The following is an 18547-nucleotide window of genomic DNA, read 5'->3' on the forward strand; positions in this document are numbered from 1 at the left end:
TCAGTTGCCTCTTGCACACCCCCTACTGGGGATATGCCCGCAACCAAGGTACATGCCCTTGACCAGAATTGAACCCTTGACCGGAATTGAACCCGGGACCCTTCAGTCCCCAAGCCGACGCTCTATCCATTGAGCCAAACCGGTTTCAGCCCAGCTTTTTAATTGGTAACTTTTTGCTTTACTTTTTATGTTTGTATATGTTTTCTGGACCATTTGAAATTAAGTTGCATGCTTTATATGACACTTGACCACTAAATACTTCTCCTTAAAAAAAAAGAAAAAAAAGATGTTTTTATAACCACAATGTTGTTATCATGTATAAGAAAATCAGCAGTAGTTTCTTAATACCATCTAATATTCATTCTATAATCAGTTTATTTCACTTGTCCTCATAATGTATTTTGTGGATAGTGTTGTAAAACTAAGATTTTTGTCAAGGCCTGCATATTGTGTCTTAGTTGTTTCAGAGGTTGAATTCCACTAAACATTTACTATACTAAATGGTATATATTTCCCCCCCATTTTCTGATGTTTATCAACGTTGATTGTTTTCATTAATAACACCTGCTATTTCGATACAGGTGAAGTAGAATCTGGGCAGTAGAGATGGAATTTACAGGTTTTAGCTAGGAATATAAAAGGGTTTTTAAAAAATAATGACAGTATGCCTCTGAATGCTTTCTCACATTTTACTGGTGTGCTTAAGCCAAAACATATAAATATGCATGTTGTCTGATATTCTGTTTTATGAAGAAAAGAAATTTGGTTTAATCAGGTTTGTTTGTTTTGTTAGAAGTTGATGTGCCTATTTTAATAAAACATTTTAGGAAAATTGATTTTCCTTTGGTATTTTGGAAACTGGTAATATTTTTAGAAGCATTAACTTAACTACCAAGATACCTTTTTACCAATGTTTGACAATACTGAGATATAGTAGACTTTTTATTTTATGACTATATACTTTTTGTTGTTAATCTTCACTTCAGGATATTTTTCCCCATTGAATCTTTTTAATTTCTTTATTGACTAAGGTATTACATATGTGTACTTACCCCCATTGATTTTTAGAGAGAGTGGAAAGGAAGGGGAGAGACTGAGAGAGAAATACCAATGTGAGAGACACATTGATTGGTTTCCTCTCACACATGCCCCAGTAGGGACCTGGGAACAAGCCTGCAACCGAGGGACCTTGACTGGAGTCAAACCCAAGACCCATCAGTCTGTGGGCTGACTTTAATCACTGAGCCAAACCGGCCAAGGCATAACTATATACTTTTAATAAATATGCTAAGGAAATATCAAATAAGATAATTTCATTTAATTTTTGTTTCAAATATAACTTTGAAACTGTGTGTGCATGCGTGTGTTAAGTGATTTTTTATGGAGGATCTGTGGTGTATTTGAAATATTGCTCATCCAGCAGTCAAGATAGCTTGATTCTAGTTCTATATTTACTATGTAATTAGCACCTGACTTCTGAGAAGTCTTTTAATCTGTCTGGTTCTTGTGTTCACACCTGTAAAAAGGGGAACTGCTACATTGACAGGGTTGTTTTCTTATATTAAAAAAGATATATGAAAACAACTTGGAAACCATAGGATTTCTATAAAATTCAAGGTTATTTTATGCTGTGATTATAAAATTATCTAACATTGTTTCTTTAAATTTGGCAGTGACTTTTTAATATAGATTGAATTATCTTACCTGTAGTATCAAAGCTGAGTTGCATAGATTTTAAAATAAGAATCTAGTCATTTTGGGGGGCTAGAACAAAATGTGTCCTGTGAATTATTTTAAAAATTAAGTTTCCAGTTAAAAGCAAGTAATAGCAAAAATGTCATAACACACAGTTAAGGTGTATATTAAGTCTGAATGATTCCCATAAATCTCAGTATTGTGTTGGTTCAAATTTTATTGATAAATGATAATACTCAGAAGATAAATGTTTCAAAAGTTCATGACATTTATCAAAATTCTTTTATCTGAAAGCAACCTCTTGGTAGCAGTTTATCCATGTTAAAAATTGCCTAGAAAATAAATCCCATTTAGGGAGCAGCTCACTTTTAATTCTGTGGGAAAGTTGTAGCTAACTTAAACCATGCTAGTGTTTGTATTTTAGTATTTTATCATAACAAAATGAATGTGAATATCTGCTTTTCTTGTTTTTCTTCCCTTGCAGCTTTTAATGTGTGCCAAAGTAGACATGACACGGGTGTAGTTTTAGATGGTTTAGATACATAATCTTATGCCTCAAAGTTTTTTAGCTATTTTCATACAAATAATCTTGAAAGATCTTAGAATTCTAGATACTATCTGATAGTTTTTCTATGGATTATGAGAAGGGATGAAAAGAAGGAACAATTCCTAGACTTATGAAGAAAGATGACATTCCTATATTACCTGTCTAGCTTCTTTCCTTATTAAATTTGTATCATGTTTTTTCCTTTTTTTAAACAGAGATGTGCTCCTGCATCTATTCGCCTCATGGACAACCTGCAGTTTCAGTTTGGTAAGTAAGAAATGGTGATTTTAAAATCTCAGTATGTAACAAAAATTTATGAAATACCAGTTATGTGCCAAGAAGATTACTGAGGGCAGGCTAGAATGATGAACATCATAGCTCTTATCATTCAGGAAGCTCTCTGTCTAATGAGGACAGACAAGTATATAAATGAATGGGTGCAAGAGTGATGGAGGTACTATGAAAGACTACACTGGCTGCCCTGGTGTACAAGTAAGGATTGGTTGATGGCCCACTTGATTTTGCTTGAGGTAAGTTAAAGGAGGGTGATTTTTTAGGTAAATCTTAGAAGATGAATTGAAATTTACCTGAGATGGTCTCTTCCCCTCTCTCCTACCAAATCTGTATCTCCTCACAACTGTTCCTCAAAATGGTCTTCCTAGTTTACAAGCTACTCAAAAGCTTAAAATTTCAGTCCAAGTCCACAAGTCATATGTGGCAGAGCTGAATTTGAACCCAGTTGTATCTGTTTCACTGTCTCAGATTACTTATTTGAAATACAGATATTTATTAAATCCTTTAAAATTATTTAAGTGACACTATAACAACAAAATTCACTAATGAAACTGTCTAGTTAGTAAATTTGGAAACTAGTTTCTTTGTTTCCTGTAAAAGATAAAATAAAAGAGCTAGAATATATTTAGAATGTAATCAATTTGATAGTCAATGTCAATCTAAGAATAAGTAAAAGATAATATGCTCAATTAGTACTAATGCTTGACCCACTTAAAAGTTAGTATCACTGTTACAATAATATACTTTAAAGCTACCACATCAACTCGGTATCAGGAATATATGTGACTGCCTCCCATCAGTTTCAATGGAAATTGTACTGTGTTAAGATTAACATTTACTCTTTAAGCATTATTTCACATCAGAGAGGTAATATTTAGGGTCCTCATACTTTGTGTAAAGATTATGTGGATTAAGAGACTTGTTTGAAGAACATATAATTTTTAGTTTCTTTCAAGAACACAGTATACACACACACATTTTATGTTTATATGTTTCCAATGTTGTTAAAGTAGGATGAATTCCGTTTGTGACAGGAAGTGAATTCTTTGCCATGTTATTTCTAACTTTATACATGCTGTAAGTGTTACCTACTAAAGCACTGGCTGTGCTAGAGAAGTAGCTCTGGTATCGAAAGGACATTTTATTGTAAGCATCTTACAATGAAAGGAAAATAAAACCCCAAACAAACCTCTTACTTGTGATCCAAGAGCTCAGAAAGATTGCTAGTTTGATCCCTGTCCAAACTGCCTTTCATTTTTGTTTTTTTTTTTGCTTTGTTCTGTTGTAGCATGATATCTAATTCTTAGCCTCTGGTGAAGACTTAATGTTAGGTATTCTTTTATGCAAGGCACTTTCCTATTATAATAAATAAAAACGTAATAAGTATTACAGATTCAGATTCTCACTTTAAAAAATAGACTGTAAATAATAGTTTTTCCCCCAGGAAATGTTTTGGTTTGTTTTCCAAAAACCTAGTTTGCTATGTATACTTATTTTAAGGAAGGGGCCATACTTTAAGCACAAACAAAATCCCAAAGCCTTTTCTAAAAAATAAATTTTTTATTTGGAGATAATTTAAATTTACTAGAGGCTTAAGTTCTTTATAAAAATTCTATATAAATGATAAGCCACATTTTTCTGAATTGGTCTCCTAACACTAAGGCCAGATGCAAGACTCTTAATTGTAGCAGTCCTGAGAGTTAAGAAGTAGCTACTCTGAAAACAATGAGATCAGTAAAAAGACTATCACTCAATTAAACTCAATCTGTAGGCAAAGATGAATTTAACAGACTCTGAGACACCATTTATGTTACTTTGGCAATTTTAACTCTCTGGGTGTGATTAAGGAAGCAATTACTAGTTTTTATGCCAAGAATTCTGGATGAATTAAGAATTAATTAAGAAACAACCTTAAATGTGGTACTGACTTAATATTTGGTTATAGTTCTGAATCGTTTTTGCATAATTAAAAAAATAAAACGAGTCACCATTCGATTCTCTTAATGAAATAAAAATTAATGAAGTGATTTTACTATAAGTAAAGTGCACCATTATAAGATAACCTTAACTATGTGTAGTATTGATTATATAGAGTAATTTGAGTTAAAAAAAAAAAAGAGAGAAAAGAGCAAATTAGGAGAAACCAAGATGGCGGCATAGGTAACCGCCTAACTGAAGCCTCTCACAATTTCAAAAAATACAACTAAAATATAAAGTGGACATTATCCAGAACTACAGGAAAGTTGACTGACTGGAAATTCTACGAGAAGGAAAGAGAAAACCAGAAGGAAAATCAGAGGAGCTGTAAAAGCCTAAGGTACGGAGACACGTTGCATGCGCGGAGAGGACGGAACCAGAGAGGAGGGGCGGCTGAGTGCCTGGCTGGCGTTCCCTAGCAGGAAGGAGATAAAAGCTCCGGACTGTGCTGAACCCCAGTTCCAACAGCACTGAACCCAAGTTCTGGGCGAGACCCTCAGGTCCCAGGCTCATACAGAGGGAATCTGGGCTGTAAAGCGGAAGCTCAGGGGAGCGGCGAAAAGCAGAGGCCCTGAGTCGTGCACATTTCACGCAGAGGACAAACTGTTGATTGAGCCGCTGGATTGCCCTAGCGGGAAGGAGACATAAGCTCCGGACTGCCCTTAACCCCACTTCCAACTGCACTGAACCCCAGTTGAGGGCTCGTTGGGGGAGAGACTAGACTGTCTGGTAGCGGGCGAAACTCTAGGGCATCTTTCTCTCAGAGGTGCTTGCAGCGAGTACCAAAGGACACTGAGGAACACTGAGACTCAGGAGCCTCATAGGGTGGGGCTAACCGGAAGCCAAGGCTGTAGGCTCCACCCTAAAACTCCACCCATCCAAGCTGAGCACAGAGGCTCTTGTAGTTTTCCAAGTCTAGTCGAATAAGGCTGTCTCCTGGCATAGATCCTCCCACCATACCAACTCAGGGATGCAGCAAAAATGCCGAGACAAGGAAATAGATCACAAACAAAAGAAATGGAGGCCCAAAAAACGACTGGATATAGAGTTCAAAACTACGCTTATAAGATTTTTCAAGAATCTCATAGAAAAGGCCGATAAACAAGACCTATGAAGATATGAAAAGGGATCAACTAGAAATAATAAAGAATCAACTAGAAATAATAAGGGATCAACAAGAAATAATAAGGGATCAATAAAAAATAAAGAATACATTCTCTGAAATAAAAAATACTATACAGAGTCATAAAAACAGAATGGAAGATTGCAAGATTCAAGTCAAAGACTTGGAACACAAAGAGCCAGAGGACACTCCTCCACAGAAGCAAGAAGACAAGAAAATCCAGAAAGTTGAAGATCGTGTAAGAAACCTCTGGGACAACTTCAAGCGAACCAACATCAGAATTATGGACGTCCCAGAAGATGACAGAGAGCAAGATACCAAAAACATATTGAAAGAAATAGTGACAGAAAACTTCCCCCACCTGGGGAAAGAAATAGACTTACACGTCCAAGAAGCCCATAGAACCCCAAACAAAAGGAATCCAAAGAAGAACACACCAAGACAAATCATAATTAAAATTCCAAGAGCAAAAGACAAAGAGAGAATCTTACAAGCAGCAAGAGCAAAGCAGGTAGTTACCTATAGAGGAGCACCCGTACGATTGTCAACTGATTTCTCAACAGAAACCATGCAGGCCAGGCGGGAATGGCAAGAAATATTCAAGGTGATGAATAGCAAGAACCTACAGCCAAAAATACTCTACCCAGCAAAGCTATCACTCAGAATCAAAGGCCAGATAAAGAGCTTCACAAATAAAAAAAAGCTAAAGGAGTTCATCAACACCAAACCAGAATTATATAAATTGCTGACGGGGGTTCTTTAGGAAGAGGAAGAAAATAAAGATAAAAATTATGAACAACAAATATGTAACTATCAACAAGTGAATCTAAAAACCAAGGGAATTAAAAAACCTGATGAACAATATTAACTGTTGAATATAATAGAATCAGAGGTACGGTAAGGGAGTGGACTGACAATTCTCGGGAAAAAGAGGAGAAGGGGGTGCGGGAAGAGACTGAACATAAACTGTGCACCTATGGATGAGGACAATGGGGGGTGAGGAAAGGGCAGAGGGTAGGGTGGGAACCTGGTGGAGGGGAAAAAATGAGGAACTTTTGTAATATGAACAATAAAGATTTTATTTTTTTTAAAAAAGGGAAAAAAAGAAAAAATAACAGGTTTTGTAATAGGAAATTGTGACTTTTGAAAGGAGATGAAGATAAAAGATGTAGATCTTCATATCAATAGTTTATATATAACCAGCAGATTTTAAAAATACAGGTTATATGAAAACATTCACTTTTTAAAAAAAATATATTTCATTGATTTTCCACAGAGAGGAAGGAGGAGTGATAGAGAGCTAGAAACGTTGATGAGAGAGAAACATCAACCAGCTGCCTCCCGCACATGCCCTACCGGGGTTTTGTCCGCAACCAATGTACATGCCCTTGACCAGAATCAAACCTGGGACCCTTCAGTCCACTGAGCCAAACCGGTTTTGGCAAAAACATTCACTTTTAATATACTAAGTAACCTCTTGATCTTCTGAAAAACATAGAATTTGTTATTTATTAATTTAAAATACTAACTTTTTTTCTTCTTAGGCCATGCTCTTAAACCTCAGGTTTCCTCTATTTTTACATCGTTTTTGGATGGATTAAAAAAGTTTTATATTACAAAGGTAAGAATTTTTATAAAATGCTAACATTTTAATGCTTAGATATAAATTGATTTTGTTTCCTGTCTTCTCCCCCTCCCAGGTACCTATTCTAAGTATGTTTTCCCATGTTGCTGTGTATATTTCATAGTGATTTTTCATGTTGAAATAAATATCAAAGTAAATTCGCAATGCATTCAATTTCAGAAATTAAATTTTTTCCTCAGATTTGAAGTTCCTAAAAATAACACAGAATTAAATAGTTTCATGCACATAACACTTTTTATAGTTTGAATTTTTCCTTTATAGTAGATATGTAGAAGTGAAATAAGAGTATAGATTTTTTTTTTTTTTTAAACATGTTGATTGCTTAATTCCTTTTCCAAACATTTATAACAGCTTACACTACCTCTGGCAATTTGTGCCATTTTTCTGTTGCATCTTTGCTGTTGCTAGTGGGATTTTTGTTTTATATTCTTACTTTCCTGACTATTTCTTGAAACTTCAATGAGACAATTTCCTGTATTTTCTAGATATGATCTTTGTGTGAATTAGTTGTATATGGTTATTTCTCCAGTGTTGGCAGCTTAATTTTTTTTCCTCAGTGCTTTGGTGTGTGTCCTTTAAGTAATGGAATTATGTGATGCCTTGGTCATAAATGTTGTAAATAATTTTTCTGGTCAGTGAGTCCTTTTCAAATAAGGGTGTTTTTTTTTTTTTGGTACACAAAAGTTTCAAATTTTTATATATTTTTCTGTGATTATTTAATTGCTTCTAAGCTTAGAAAAGCCTTCCTTCCTTCAGAACTATGATTAGGACCATTTTTCTCTCTCTTGCTATTTTGTTAAATGGGAATTAAATTTAAAAAAAAATCTTTATTATAATTTGAATTTTTTCATTTTTATAATGTGAGATAGATCTAAAGTAATCTTTACTGATTCCTCTACTAATTGGTAACCAGTTGTGAAAACACTATTACCTAATTCCTGCTTCTTATATTGATTTGCCATGCCCAAGTCATCTTACTTAATAATAGACAAACATGTAAAATTGACCGTACCTCTGCCACACCACCAGCCAATCAGGAGTGATATGCAAATTAAGCTGCCAAATGTGTCAGTTAATTTGCATACTCAGCCTCCAAGTGACAGGGGCGGGTGCAGGCATTCTGCCCCCATTCCCCATCTCTCGGGAGCTCTGACAGCTTGGGAAGGAGGGGCTGGAGCAGAAAGAGACGGCTCTGGGACCTGAGCGGAAAGGGGCTGGGCCAGAGTGAAAAGGCGGTGCCGGCAGTCAGGGAAAGGAAAGCCCATTCTAGCACGAATCTTCATGCATCGGGCTTCTAGTCTTATATACTTATCCAAGAAATAAACTCCATTTAGATGTATCAAATTCTTTTTAATTAGCTTTAGTTTCTAAAAAAGTAAATAAATTTAATTGCTATAGGTCTTGTTTTTGGAATTTTTCTTATCACTGTTACCTACCAGTTTATTATCCTAGAAAAATTTTAAAAACTCTTCACCATTTTAGGAAGTCCATATAGATTTTCATTAGAATTAAGATAAACTTGTTTATTAATTTGGGTAGGAATTGACAGGTTTTATAATATTTATGCACTCAGGAACATATGACATATTTTTTAGACATGTTTTTCTAATGAAGTTATATGTTTTAAGGTTATTCTTAGCTGTTTTGAAAATATTATTTCATAAGAACTTATTGTAATATGCAAGGGTGCTGTTGGTTTTTATTCCCCCCCCCCCCCATAGCATTTATTAATTTCTATCATTTTGGTAGTTTTAATGGATTCTTTATTATATTTATAATTTTTATAAGTTATTTGTTGTTTTTACATATTGATAAGTCATTACAGTTGACACTGAGACATACTTTGAAGTGATTTTTCATAGTTTTATTCTATTGTGATGATCTGAATGCATGCCTTAGTTCTTTTCGATTGCCACGTAAAGTTCCAAAGCTCAATTTAAAATAAATTAAATAATTTTTATTTTTCATTTACAGTTGACATACACTATTAGTTTTAGATGTACACCCAGTGATTAAACATCACACATTTATGAGGTATCCCAATAAACGTCACACCCATCTGACACCTTACATAATTATTCATATACTAGAGGCCTGATGTATGAAATTCATGCATGGGTAGGGTCCATAGGCCTGGCCAGGGAGCAGGGCCAATTGGGGCCTTCAGGCTATGGGCTGGGGCCTCCCTTCCACAGCTGCCGGCTGCCAGCCAGGGCCTTCCTTTGTTCCACACTGCCCCCTGGTGGTTGGCGCACATCATAGTGAACGATCGAACTCCCGAGGGGACAATTTACATCTTAGGTTTTTATACATATATATATATATATATATATATATATATATATATATATATATATATATATATAGATTATTGACTATATTTCTTATGCTATACTTTACATCCCCATGACCAAAGTTTAGTTTTTAAAGAGTTGGTATGTTAGAGTCCAGGCCCAAAAGAAAAAAGGAACAAATGTATTTTGATTTACTGTTTTGTAGGATAAGATTTATCTATAATAATTATTTTATTTTTATTTTTTTAGTTTAAAGGATTTGATCCAAATCAGCTAAGTGTGGCTACATTACTGTTTGAGGGGGACCGTGAGAAGGTTCTTCAACATGAAAAACAAGTATATGACATTGCTGCAAAATTTGGGTATGGCTTTCAGTTCATAATGTCAAGAGGAAGCTGAGCTAAAATTATGATATCTCCAAGCAGTTGTTAATGTTCCCTTTCTAGTATTAAATGTGTATTATATGATAATCAACTTAAAATGTTGTGTTACTATACTTTAAAAGTGTGTAGAAAGCTAGACTAGTATGTTGCTCTTGTGTAATCATATATATATGACTATTAAATATTATATTTTTCCATTAATGCTAATTTTATAGCATTTGCTATTTCTTGTGCTAGAGTGAAGTAGGAAAAACCCCAGTCATGTTACTATTTAATGGTAATAATATATGTATAAAAATGCTGTTAATATGTTTTTAAAATCAAATTGTGTTTAATCAAAAGTATTTGATAAATTACCTATACTCCACACCTGTCACTTATTATTTTGTGCTGGTATAAAGAAACAGAAAACATTTCACATCTATAACCAACTGAATAATGATTGGGTGGTTTCTGTCTGTCTGCTTGATGGATTATAAGATTGATCTATGGGAACTATAGTGAAAATGCCATTCATCAGGACTACATTTATTTTCCTTTCCTCTTTAAGTACATAAACTAACAGTTTTCTGGATACCTGTCTTTTTTTTATTCCAGAGCTGAAAATATACCATACACATTATACTTATTCTGATTTCTTTGTGTGAATATTTATTTTTATTGCTAGTGCATTTTAATCTTTAGGTATTTATCAGAACCATTTTGTCAGTTTTATTTATTTCATTTGTGCCAACTGTCATGAACTATCTTTTCATGTAATGCCAGTTTTGTTTTCCTCTTTTAACACCAGCCATTTACAACTCAAAAGTAAGAATGAATCATCCTTAACATGAATCCAGGTCTCCTTAAATACTGATACTAAGACCCCAGAATTATTAGTGTAATTTAGGCAGTTTGCTTATATTAAACAAAACATGTGTCAAATTCACCCATTAAAAATAGGTTATGGAAAATGAGGTATCTATTTAAATCATAGGTAAAGCATTAAAAATAGACCTTTATTAAAGTCTCATTTTTTGCTATTACTATTTGTTATTTCTAGTTATGTTATAATTAACTAGTTTCTCAGTGTACCACATCCTTTCTGTGTTGAACAGTTCAGGTTGTCATTAGGCACATGACATAGGGCTCTTTGTATGTTTTTGATACTTGGAAATAATCTCTTTGTGGTTTTCTAGAAGTCCTGTTTTGCCCAGTTCTCTCTAGTACTAGTTCTTTGTTCTAATACCTGAAAGATTCAGGGATAATTTTCTTATTTAAGATGCCATTTTTCCAATCCTTATTCCTCATTTTTTCTTCTACATAACTACATGGAGGAGAGCACCGCTAAATTTCATTCTGCTAAAGTTTCATTATTAGACTAGCTAGTGTATTTTATTTTGAATTAGGGAATTATTATTCTTTATTTTCTGGTTGTTATTTTTAATTTTCTGTTCCTACCACCTCATTAGCTTTGAATTGATTGTTTTTAATGCAGTATTTCCAACAGTTGACAACATTTTTCCTCCTTGCCTTCCACACCTATTTGAACTCTGTTAAATACCTTTTTTATACATATAATCCAACAGTACATAATAGCCAAATTTTGAATAAATACTTTGGTTGTTTATCCCTGTTGGCTAGTACTGTACTTTAACTTCTAAGAGCTAAGCAGAATAAGTATTACCTGTCAGCAATCATGACAAATGTATTGACATTTTACTATAGAGCTTCAGGTAATATGTTATTGTTATTTCTAAAATGTGCACTTATGTTGTTTAATGTAATTCAGCATGAGCGTGATTAGGTTCACCAGATGGCTCTTTTATGTAAAAAGATTGTCTCTCATTCCTCTTTCATTAGTCTTCCCAGTCCTTCTTCATGAAGTAGCTTTAAATTTGTTAAGAACCTTGTTAATTGTTGTTTGAAATTTGTGGTAGAGAGCAGGAAGCAGGGGTTGGATATTGCTACTTAAACATAAAGCAGTTAGAATCTTAGATTTTGGGGGTTAATTTCTAAGCCCTACTATCACTGAATTTAGAATGAACATCTGATTTCTTCCTGCTTTAGATAAGAAAAATATATGTTCCTGTGTGGTTTGTCACACAAGTTTCCAAAGTAGAACCAAGTGCTCCTGACTCCACCCCGCCAGATATTAGAAAAGAGTCTAAAGAAAAATGGCTTGACCTGGGACTACAAATAGGACTTTCTCATCCTAATGTGAGAGAGAGACAGTCCTACTAAGTGTTACTTCTCACCAAATACAGACTTAGCATGTGCCTTCTCAAAGATTTCCAGTGCAGGTTTTCGGCATCCTTTTCTGATCTCCACATTCTTTTCCTTTTTTTCCCCTTCCACCAGGATGAACTGTTTTCTAGGTCAGTGTTGTTTTTTTCTTTCTTGGTATCTGACTCTGTTTCATATCTACTTGAGGTATGGACTCAGCTATTTTTCTCCAGGCACACAGCAATTTTCTGACTGGTTTCTTTTTTGTTTTGGAGCTTTGTTTTACTACCTACCTCAACCTCACATCGTAGACATCCAACCCAGAATTCCTATCCTTTTCTTACATTTTACTCTTAGCTATCTAGTATAAGTATGCCTTCCTCATTCATTAACACGCTAGCAATACAGACAGCCTTCTTCATTTCATCATACTTCATTCTTAAGCAGTTCTAGACTATAGCTGCCCTATCAATCTTTGCTACTCCTCTATATGACACTAATTCAAATATATCCAGCTATACTCCTAAATCAGGAAATCTGATTTAGCCACTGAATCCTAGCCTAAAAATGCCTTACATTATTTGTATAGAACAAGGGTACATCTACATTGTGTTATTTAGTTAGCACCAAATCCAAACAAAATTCAGGGGATAAAGGATTTAACTATAAGGTGTTCATTGACGCCATGAAGAGAAATGATTCTTCCAGAAAAGGCTTAAGTCACAGAATCCCAAGACCCATACCTAAGAACAAGGAGGTCCAATTAGGGTATTAAAAAGGGAAACGTAACAGTTAATTATTAATCATGACCCCAAAAATTCACAAGGAAAAAAAAAATTTTTAATCTTGTTTTACTGGGGGAATCTTTATACTCTTGAGAGTTTGGAGTAAGTTTTATTTAGTTGACTAAGAATAGTTAAAATTTAATTTCTGCCTGGTGATGGAAAGAAGCAAAAATAAAGAAGTGTTTACTAAAGGTAGTGGAAATTATTCATAGTCTTTTAAAATAAGAATAACTTTCTCAAAGCAGAACACTTAGACTGTTATGGATTAATTTTAACTGGATCACCAAATGCAATTCCTATGGCTAAAACTAATTAAAATGGGAAGTTCATGTGTTCATAGTAATGAGACCTTACGTGTTGATCTTATACTTTATCTGTATGTTGCTTCAAAAACTTTAAATATTTCTCTGTGTATTTTCTATCATTTAACTCATAAGTTCCATAAAATAGACACCATATCTAATACTCCAAATACTATGTGCTCAAGCATTCAAGAATCATCTTTGTGTTCGGAAGATCAGTCCAAATACAAAGCCAGTCATTGCACATCTTTATATATGAATAAGACTATAATAATACATGAATATATGAGTCAGAATATAATAATAAAATAAGAGTATTTTAAGTATCTTGTTTTGATTATGATGATTATTTAAGTTTGATTCTCATGTCAAATTTTCTTTTGACAATTTGGATAGAAATAGTTGAGTTCATGAGTCAGTTTTGCTAATGTGATTGGATAAAAGTTTGAAGTTAATGACCAAACTGAAATATTAAAAGGGCTTTCAGATTTTTGTTATTCAAGCTTAGTCTATTGATGGCTCTTTGAGATATTTATGATAAATGAGTAAAGTAAAAATGAGATGGAAAGTAAGTAATATATGTTAATCTGTTAAGCATTTATCTTAAGGTGTCATATCAATTTGGTTAGTTTTATATATTTTTAATAGTTCATTTGAAATTTATTAACAGTTTTTTAATTACAGTGGATTGGCAGCTGGAGAAGATAATGGACAGAGAGGTTATTTGCTGACCTTTGTCATTGCATATATTCGAGTAAGTTATCACATAATTCCCTTGTCAATTTTTGTTGCAGACAATACTTTTTACTTTGAGTGAATAAAATTATTTTCTTAAATTTAACCAACTGTAATTGAGCATATCGTTTTACAGGAACAAAGGATTAGCTACAAATCTACCCCATATTCTCCCATAGTAAGAATTTTAATGTAACTCTAGGTAAGATCTAAATTTTAGTTTACGATGATTTGATGAGGTCTTCCCGTAGCTCCCTCCCCCTTGCCATGCCGAAAAGGAAAACTGCTGTGTTAGAAGTTGTGATTAACAGATTTACAGATCCTGAAAGGCAATGGATGATTTTAGGTCTTATAAATAATTTTTACCCCTATAAATTGTCACTACTTTATTTCTCATAATAAGCATTATGGATATACATAAATTTTGTTAGGCATTTTCTCTGAGCATATTGACCATTTTCTCATAATTCTAGAAAATGAAATGTAACTAACAAGTACAATAGAGATACAATTTTAAGTAAGTTTCTTAATTATTAAGATTACTCCATTATTAAGTAAATGTTAAAACTTGATCAAAAACAAGTTAGAGATTTGGTGGGTAGGGATGGAGATTTGTTTTATCATATTTTTTTATTTTCTCAGTGCTTAATACTGTTGTCACCAAATATATGTTTACTGAATAAGTGAATGCATAAGAGAAAAACACACATTTTAGATCAGTAATTTTAGGATTTTTTCCTGGCAATCAGTGATAGAGTTTAAGTGGTTCATTTTTCTAGAAGTAAAAACTTAACATATATTGATTTTTCTACCTTATAAAATTTTCTTTCATATCTTTATATAATATTTCTGTGGTAGCTTATGAATTGCTCTTTTCTGTTTGGAAATTACAGGGATTAGTATTATAAGTTACTTATATAAACATTATATTTTCTATGGTATAAAATATGTATGTTTCTAGCAGTGTTGTTTCCAAATGTTCTATTTAGTTACCGCAGAGACACTATATTTTCTAATTTGTTTTTAAAGAAAAGCTGTTTTTAAGAAAGGGAGATGACTTACTTCTCCTTCCTCTAGTTTCCTCTGCCTCCACCCTACTTTCCTACTTCCCGCTCCTTCTATCCTGATGGCCACATTTTGGTATTGGTTAATTTGCTGATTAGGCCACTAAAAATCTATTCTGCCAGTATTCTCTAATGCATATAGATAGTTCCTGAATAGACACTCCATTCATTGCAGAAATGTTTGAATTTCTACCATGTGTCAGGCACTCTGCCTGGTGCCAAAGGTACAGAGGAGAACAAGACAAAGTTCCTGTCCTCCTGGAGTTCATGTCTCACTCTTGGGACCACTTTGCAGAGCTCTTAATGAGGTGGATAGTAAAGAGTCATGGAAATTAAGGTGGAAACATGTAACATCAACAGTTGCACAAAATACTGACAATGAATATGAAATACAAATAATATTATTGATTCTTCTGCATCTGTTGTACTTTCTTGATTTTTGTGTATGTGTCTTAACAGGACTTGGGTTTGGAATACTATGTAGTAGGAGAATCTTTTGAGACTTCTGCTCCTTGGGACAGGTAAAATGGAATAAAATGCCTGTTATTAAAATATGCTACAAGTTGTTCAAGTAATGTGTCTGTGTGTGAACATGTCAACTTAAAATTTTATAAAGAACCATTGAAACATCATAATCACCTTTATTTAAATTAATATCTCCACTCCACTATTATATTTGGTAGCGCCCCCCCCCCTTTTTTTTTTTGCAGCAAATTTGTTCATGTTCCATAGTAGGAAGTTATTATTGAACTTTATATTTTGAAGAATCATATTGAACACTGAATGTCACTATATGGTTATATGTAACTTTGATTTAAATTCTTAAGTGATTAATATGCCTAAATGTTCTCTAAAAAGTGCCTCCCAAATTATAAAACAGTTAATATTTTGTGATATATTATTTAGTTTTTGTATTTGTATGCATTCTGTTAAGCAAGATCTTAACTTGCATTTAATTGATTTCTAAAAGATATGTAATTTAAAAATTATGTACTATTTTTAAATTGCATACACATACAGATATTAGTTAGGAAATTAATTATAGGAACTGGTTAGGAAATGTGAGGTGGTTTTCTTAAAAAGTGGACTGTGTTCGCTGGCCCGTGTGGCTCCGTTGGGTTGGAGCATCGAAGGTCACAGATACAATTCCTGGTTAGGGCATGTACCCAGGTTTCGGGTTTGATCCCTGGTTGGGGCGTATGAAAAGCAACCGAGAGATACAGTGCTCTCATATTGATCTTTCTCTCTTTCTCTTTCTCCCTCTCTAAAATAAATTTTTATAAAAGTAGACTTGTGAGTTAACTCATAAAAATTCATAAGGAGATTGTTAGTACATTTTATCTTATATTTTACTTTTTATTTATAAAATTAACAACTTATTTTAAGTCTATAAACCCCCATGAATTTATCTTTTGGATATTACATATATTAACATTTTGTGCTACACTGATGTCCTTTTTTTTCCTCCCCCAGAAAACGTCTTTACTTTTCTGTATTCAGTGTTCATCTGTGATGGGTTATGATTGATTTTGGGTGCATTGATGCTCATATTCTATACTTTTTAAGATAACCAAATTTTATAGTATGGATCTGTTACAGCTTTTTATTCTAAATTTAATTTAGAGGGGAATAAATCTTGTCAATGAAAAATAATTAACTCATTGACATCTGACCCTTTTGAACAACATATAAGTTTGACAGCTGTTCATAGTTGTCTCAAATACCATTTTAGTGTTTAACACCTTTCCTTGCAGGGAGAAAGTGGGTTAGTATAGTGTTCCTTCTTTAGTAGCATGTATTTTCTTGTTACAAAATCATTATTAACTCGTGGTTGTCATTTTGACTTTGTTTTTCCAACTGTGGAAGCTAATCATGCACTATCTTTTATTTTTCTTTACCCTTTCTTTATAATATATTTACATCTTTACTTAATTGACTTCCTGGCAATATCTTTTATACAGAAGACTACATATTTGATTTGTTTTCATTTAAAACAACTTCAGCTGAAGTTTTAAGAAATAAAATTAACAGAAAGCAGCTATTTCACTGACATGAAATTTGTTAACCATTTAGCAATGTTTTTTCTTTCAAACCTTTAGCTGGATAGCGATCATATTTAGCAGCAACCCATGGGATCACGGTCTTCAACCCTCACTCATTAGTAGATCACTTGGCCTTTTCATGCACAAATATCTTAAGGGATTATTGGTTCTACTAGTTTTTGTATACTTCTCAGTGGCCCTAGCACAACTACACCTGTAGGTGTGCAGAGTATTTTCTGCATAGAGTTCTATGGAGGTGTTCTGAAATAGTGTAAGAATGCAGCCTAAAAAAATATCTAAGAGGTCCAAGTAGAAATTTAAAGATTTTGAATACACCAGCATGAGACTGTGATGAAAACCAAGGGAGCGGCCTTAGTCAGTTTGGTTCAGTGGTTAGAAGGTTTCCCCTTCTCTAAAAAATCAGTAAAACATAGCCTCATGTGAGGATTAAAAACCACACAATAAAAACATGCATTTTTACCATACCATACACGAAACATAGATAATATTGATAAATTGTGTTTGCCTGCAGCTCCCATAGAATAAAGCAGAATTTAACTTACGAGCACTGTTTTGAAAAATTAGAATTTATAAAATTTTCAAGTACTAACTTATAAACATAAAATATGACATGCTAATAAAATATTAAAATCCTTCTCATATTTATATTCATACTAGAGGCCTGATGCACGAAATTTGTGCACGGGGGCAGGGAGTGTCCCTCAGCCCAGCCTGCACCCTCTCCAATCTGGGACCCCTTGAGGGATGTCCAACCACCTGGAGGGATAAGGCCTGAACGGGCGGTTGGGCATCCCTCTCACAATCCAGGACTGCTGGCTCCCAACCTCTTGCCTGCCTCTATTTGATTGCCCCTAACTGCTTCTGCCTGCCAGCCTGATCACCCCTAATCACTCCACTGCCAGCCTGATCTACGTCTAACTGTTCTCCGGCTGGCCCGATTGTCCCTAACTGCCTTCCCCTGCAGGCCTGGTCCCCTCCACTGCCTTCCCCTGCTGGCCCGATCACCCCTAACTGCTCTCTGCTGCTGGCCTGGTCTCTCTCAGCTGCCCTCCTCTGTTGGCTCCGTCACCCCTAACTGCCTCCCTGCTGGCCTGATCGCCCACAACTGCCCTCCCCTGCAGACCTGGTCTTTCCCAACTGCCATCCTCTGCCAACCCAGTCACCCCTAACTGCTCTCCCTGTTGGCATGATCGCCCACAACTGCCCTCCCCTGCAGGCCTGGGTCCCCCCCCAACTGTCCTCCACTGCAGTTCTGGTCCCCCCCCACAACTGCCCTCCTCTGTAGGCCTTGTCCCCCCCCAACTTCTCTCCCCTGCAGGCTTGGCTTCCCCCAAATGCCCTCCCCTGCAGTCCTGATCTCCCCGCCCCCCCAATTGCCCTCCTCTGCCGGCCCGGTCACCCCTAACTGCCCTCCCTGCTTGCCTGATTACCCACA

The 18547-nt window shown here is 34.7% G+C and overlaps 1 protein-coding gene across 1 annotated transcript in view; it reads left to right on the forward strand.

Annotated features, from left to right (window-relative positions):
* The window catches only part of AGPS (alkylglycerone phosphate synthase), a 107684-nt gene that overhangs the window by 63662 nt on the left and 25475 nt on the right, over positions 1-18547 (forward strand). Inside the window, 5 exon segments of the mRNA XM_084892366.1 lie at positions 2458-2509; positions 7181-7257; positions 9825-9937; positions 13935-14004; positions 15509-15570. Coding sequence (XP_084748492.1) covers positions 2458-2509; positions 7181-7257; positions 9825-9937; positions 13935-14004; positions 15509-15570 — 374 coding nt within the window.

The sequence above is a fragment of the Pipistrellus hanaki genome, assembly GCF_964339955.1.
Source record: "Pipistrellus hanaki genome assembly, chromosome: 8".
In the NCBI taxonomy this organism is placed as follows: domain Eukaryota; kingdom Metazoa; phylum Chordata; class Mammalia; order Chiroptera; family Vespertilionidae; genus Pipistrellus; species Pipistrellus hanaki.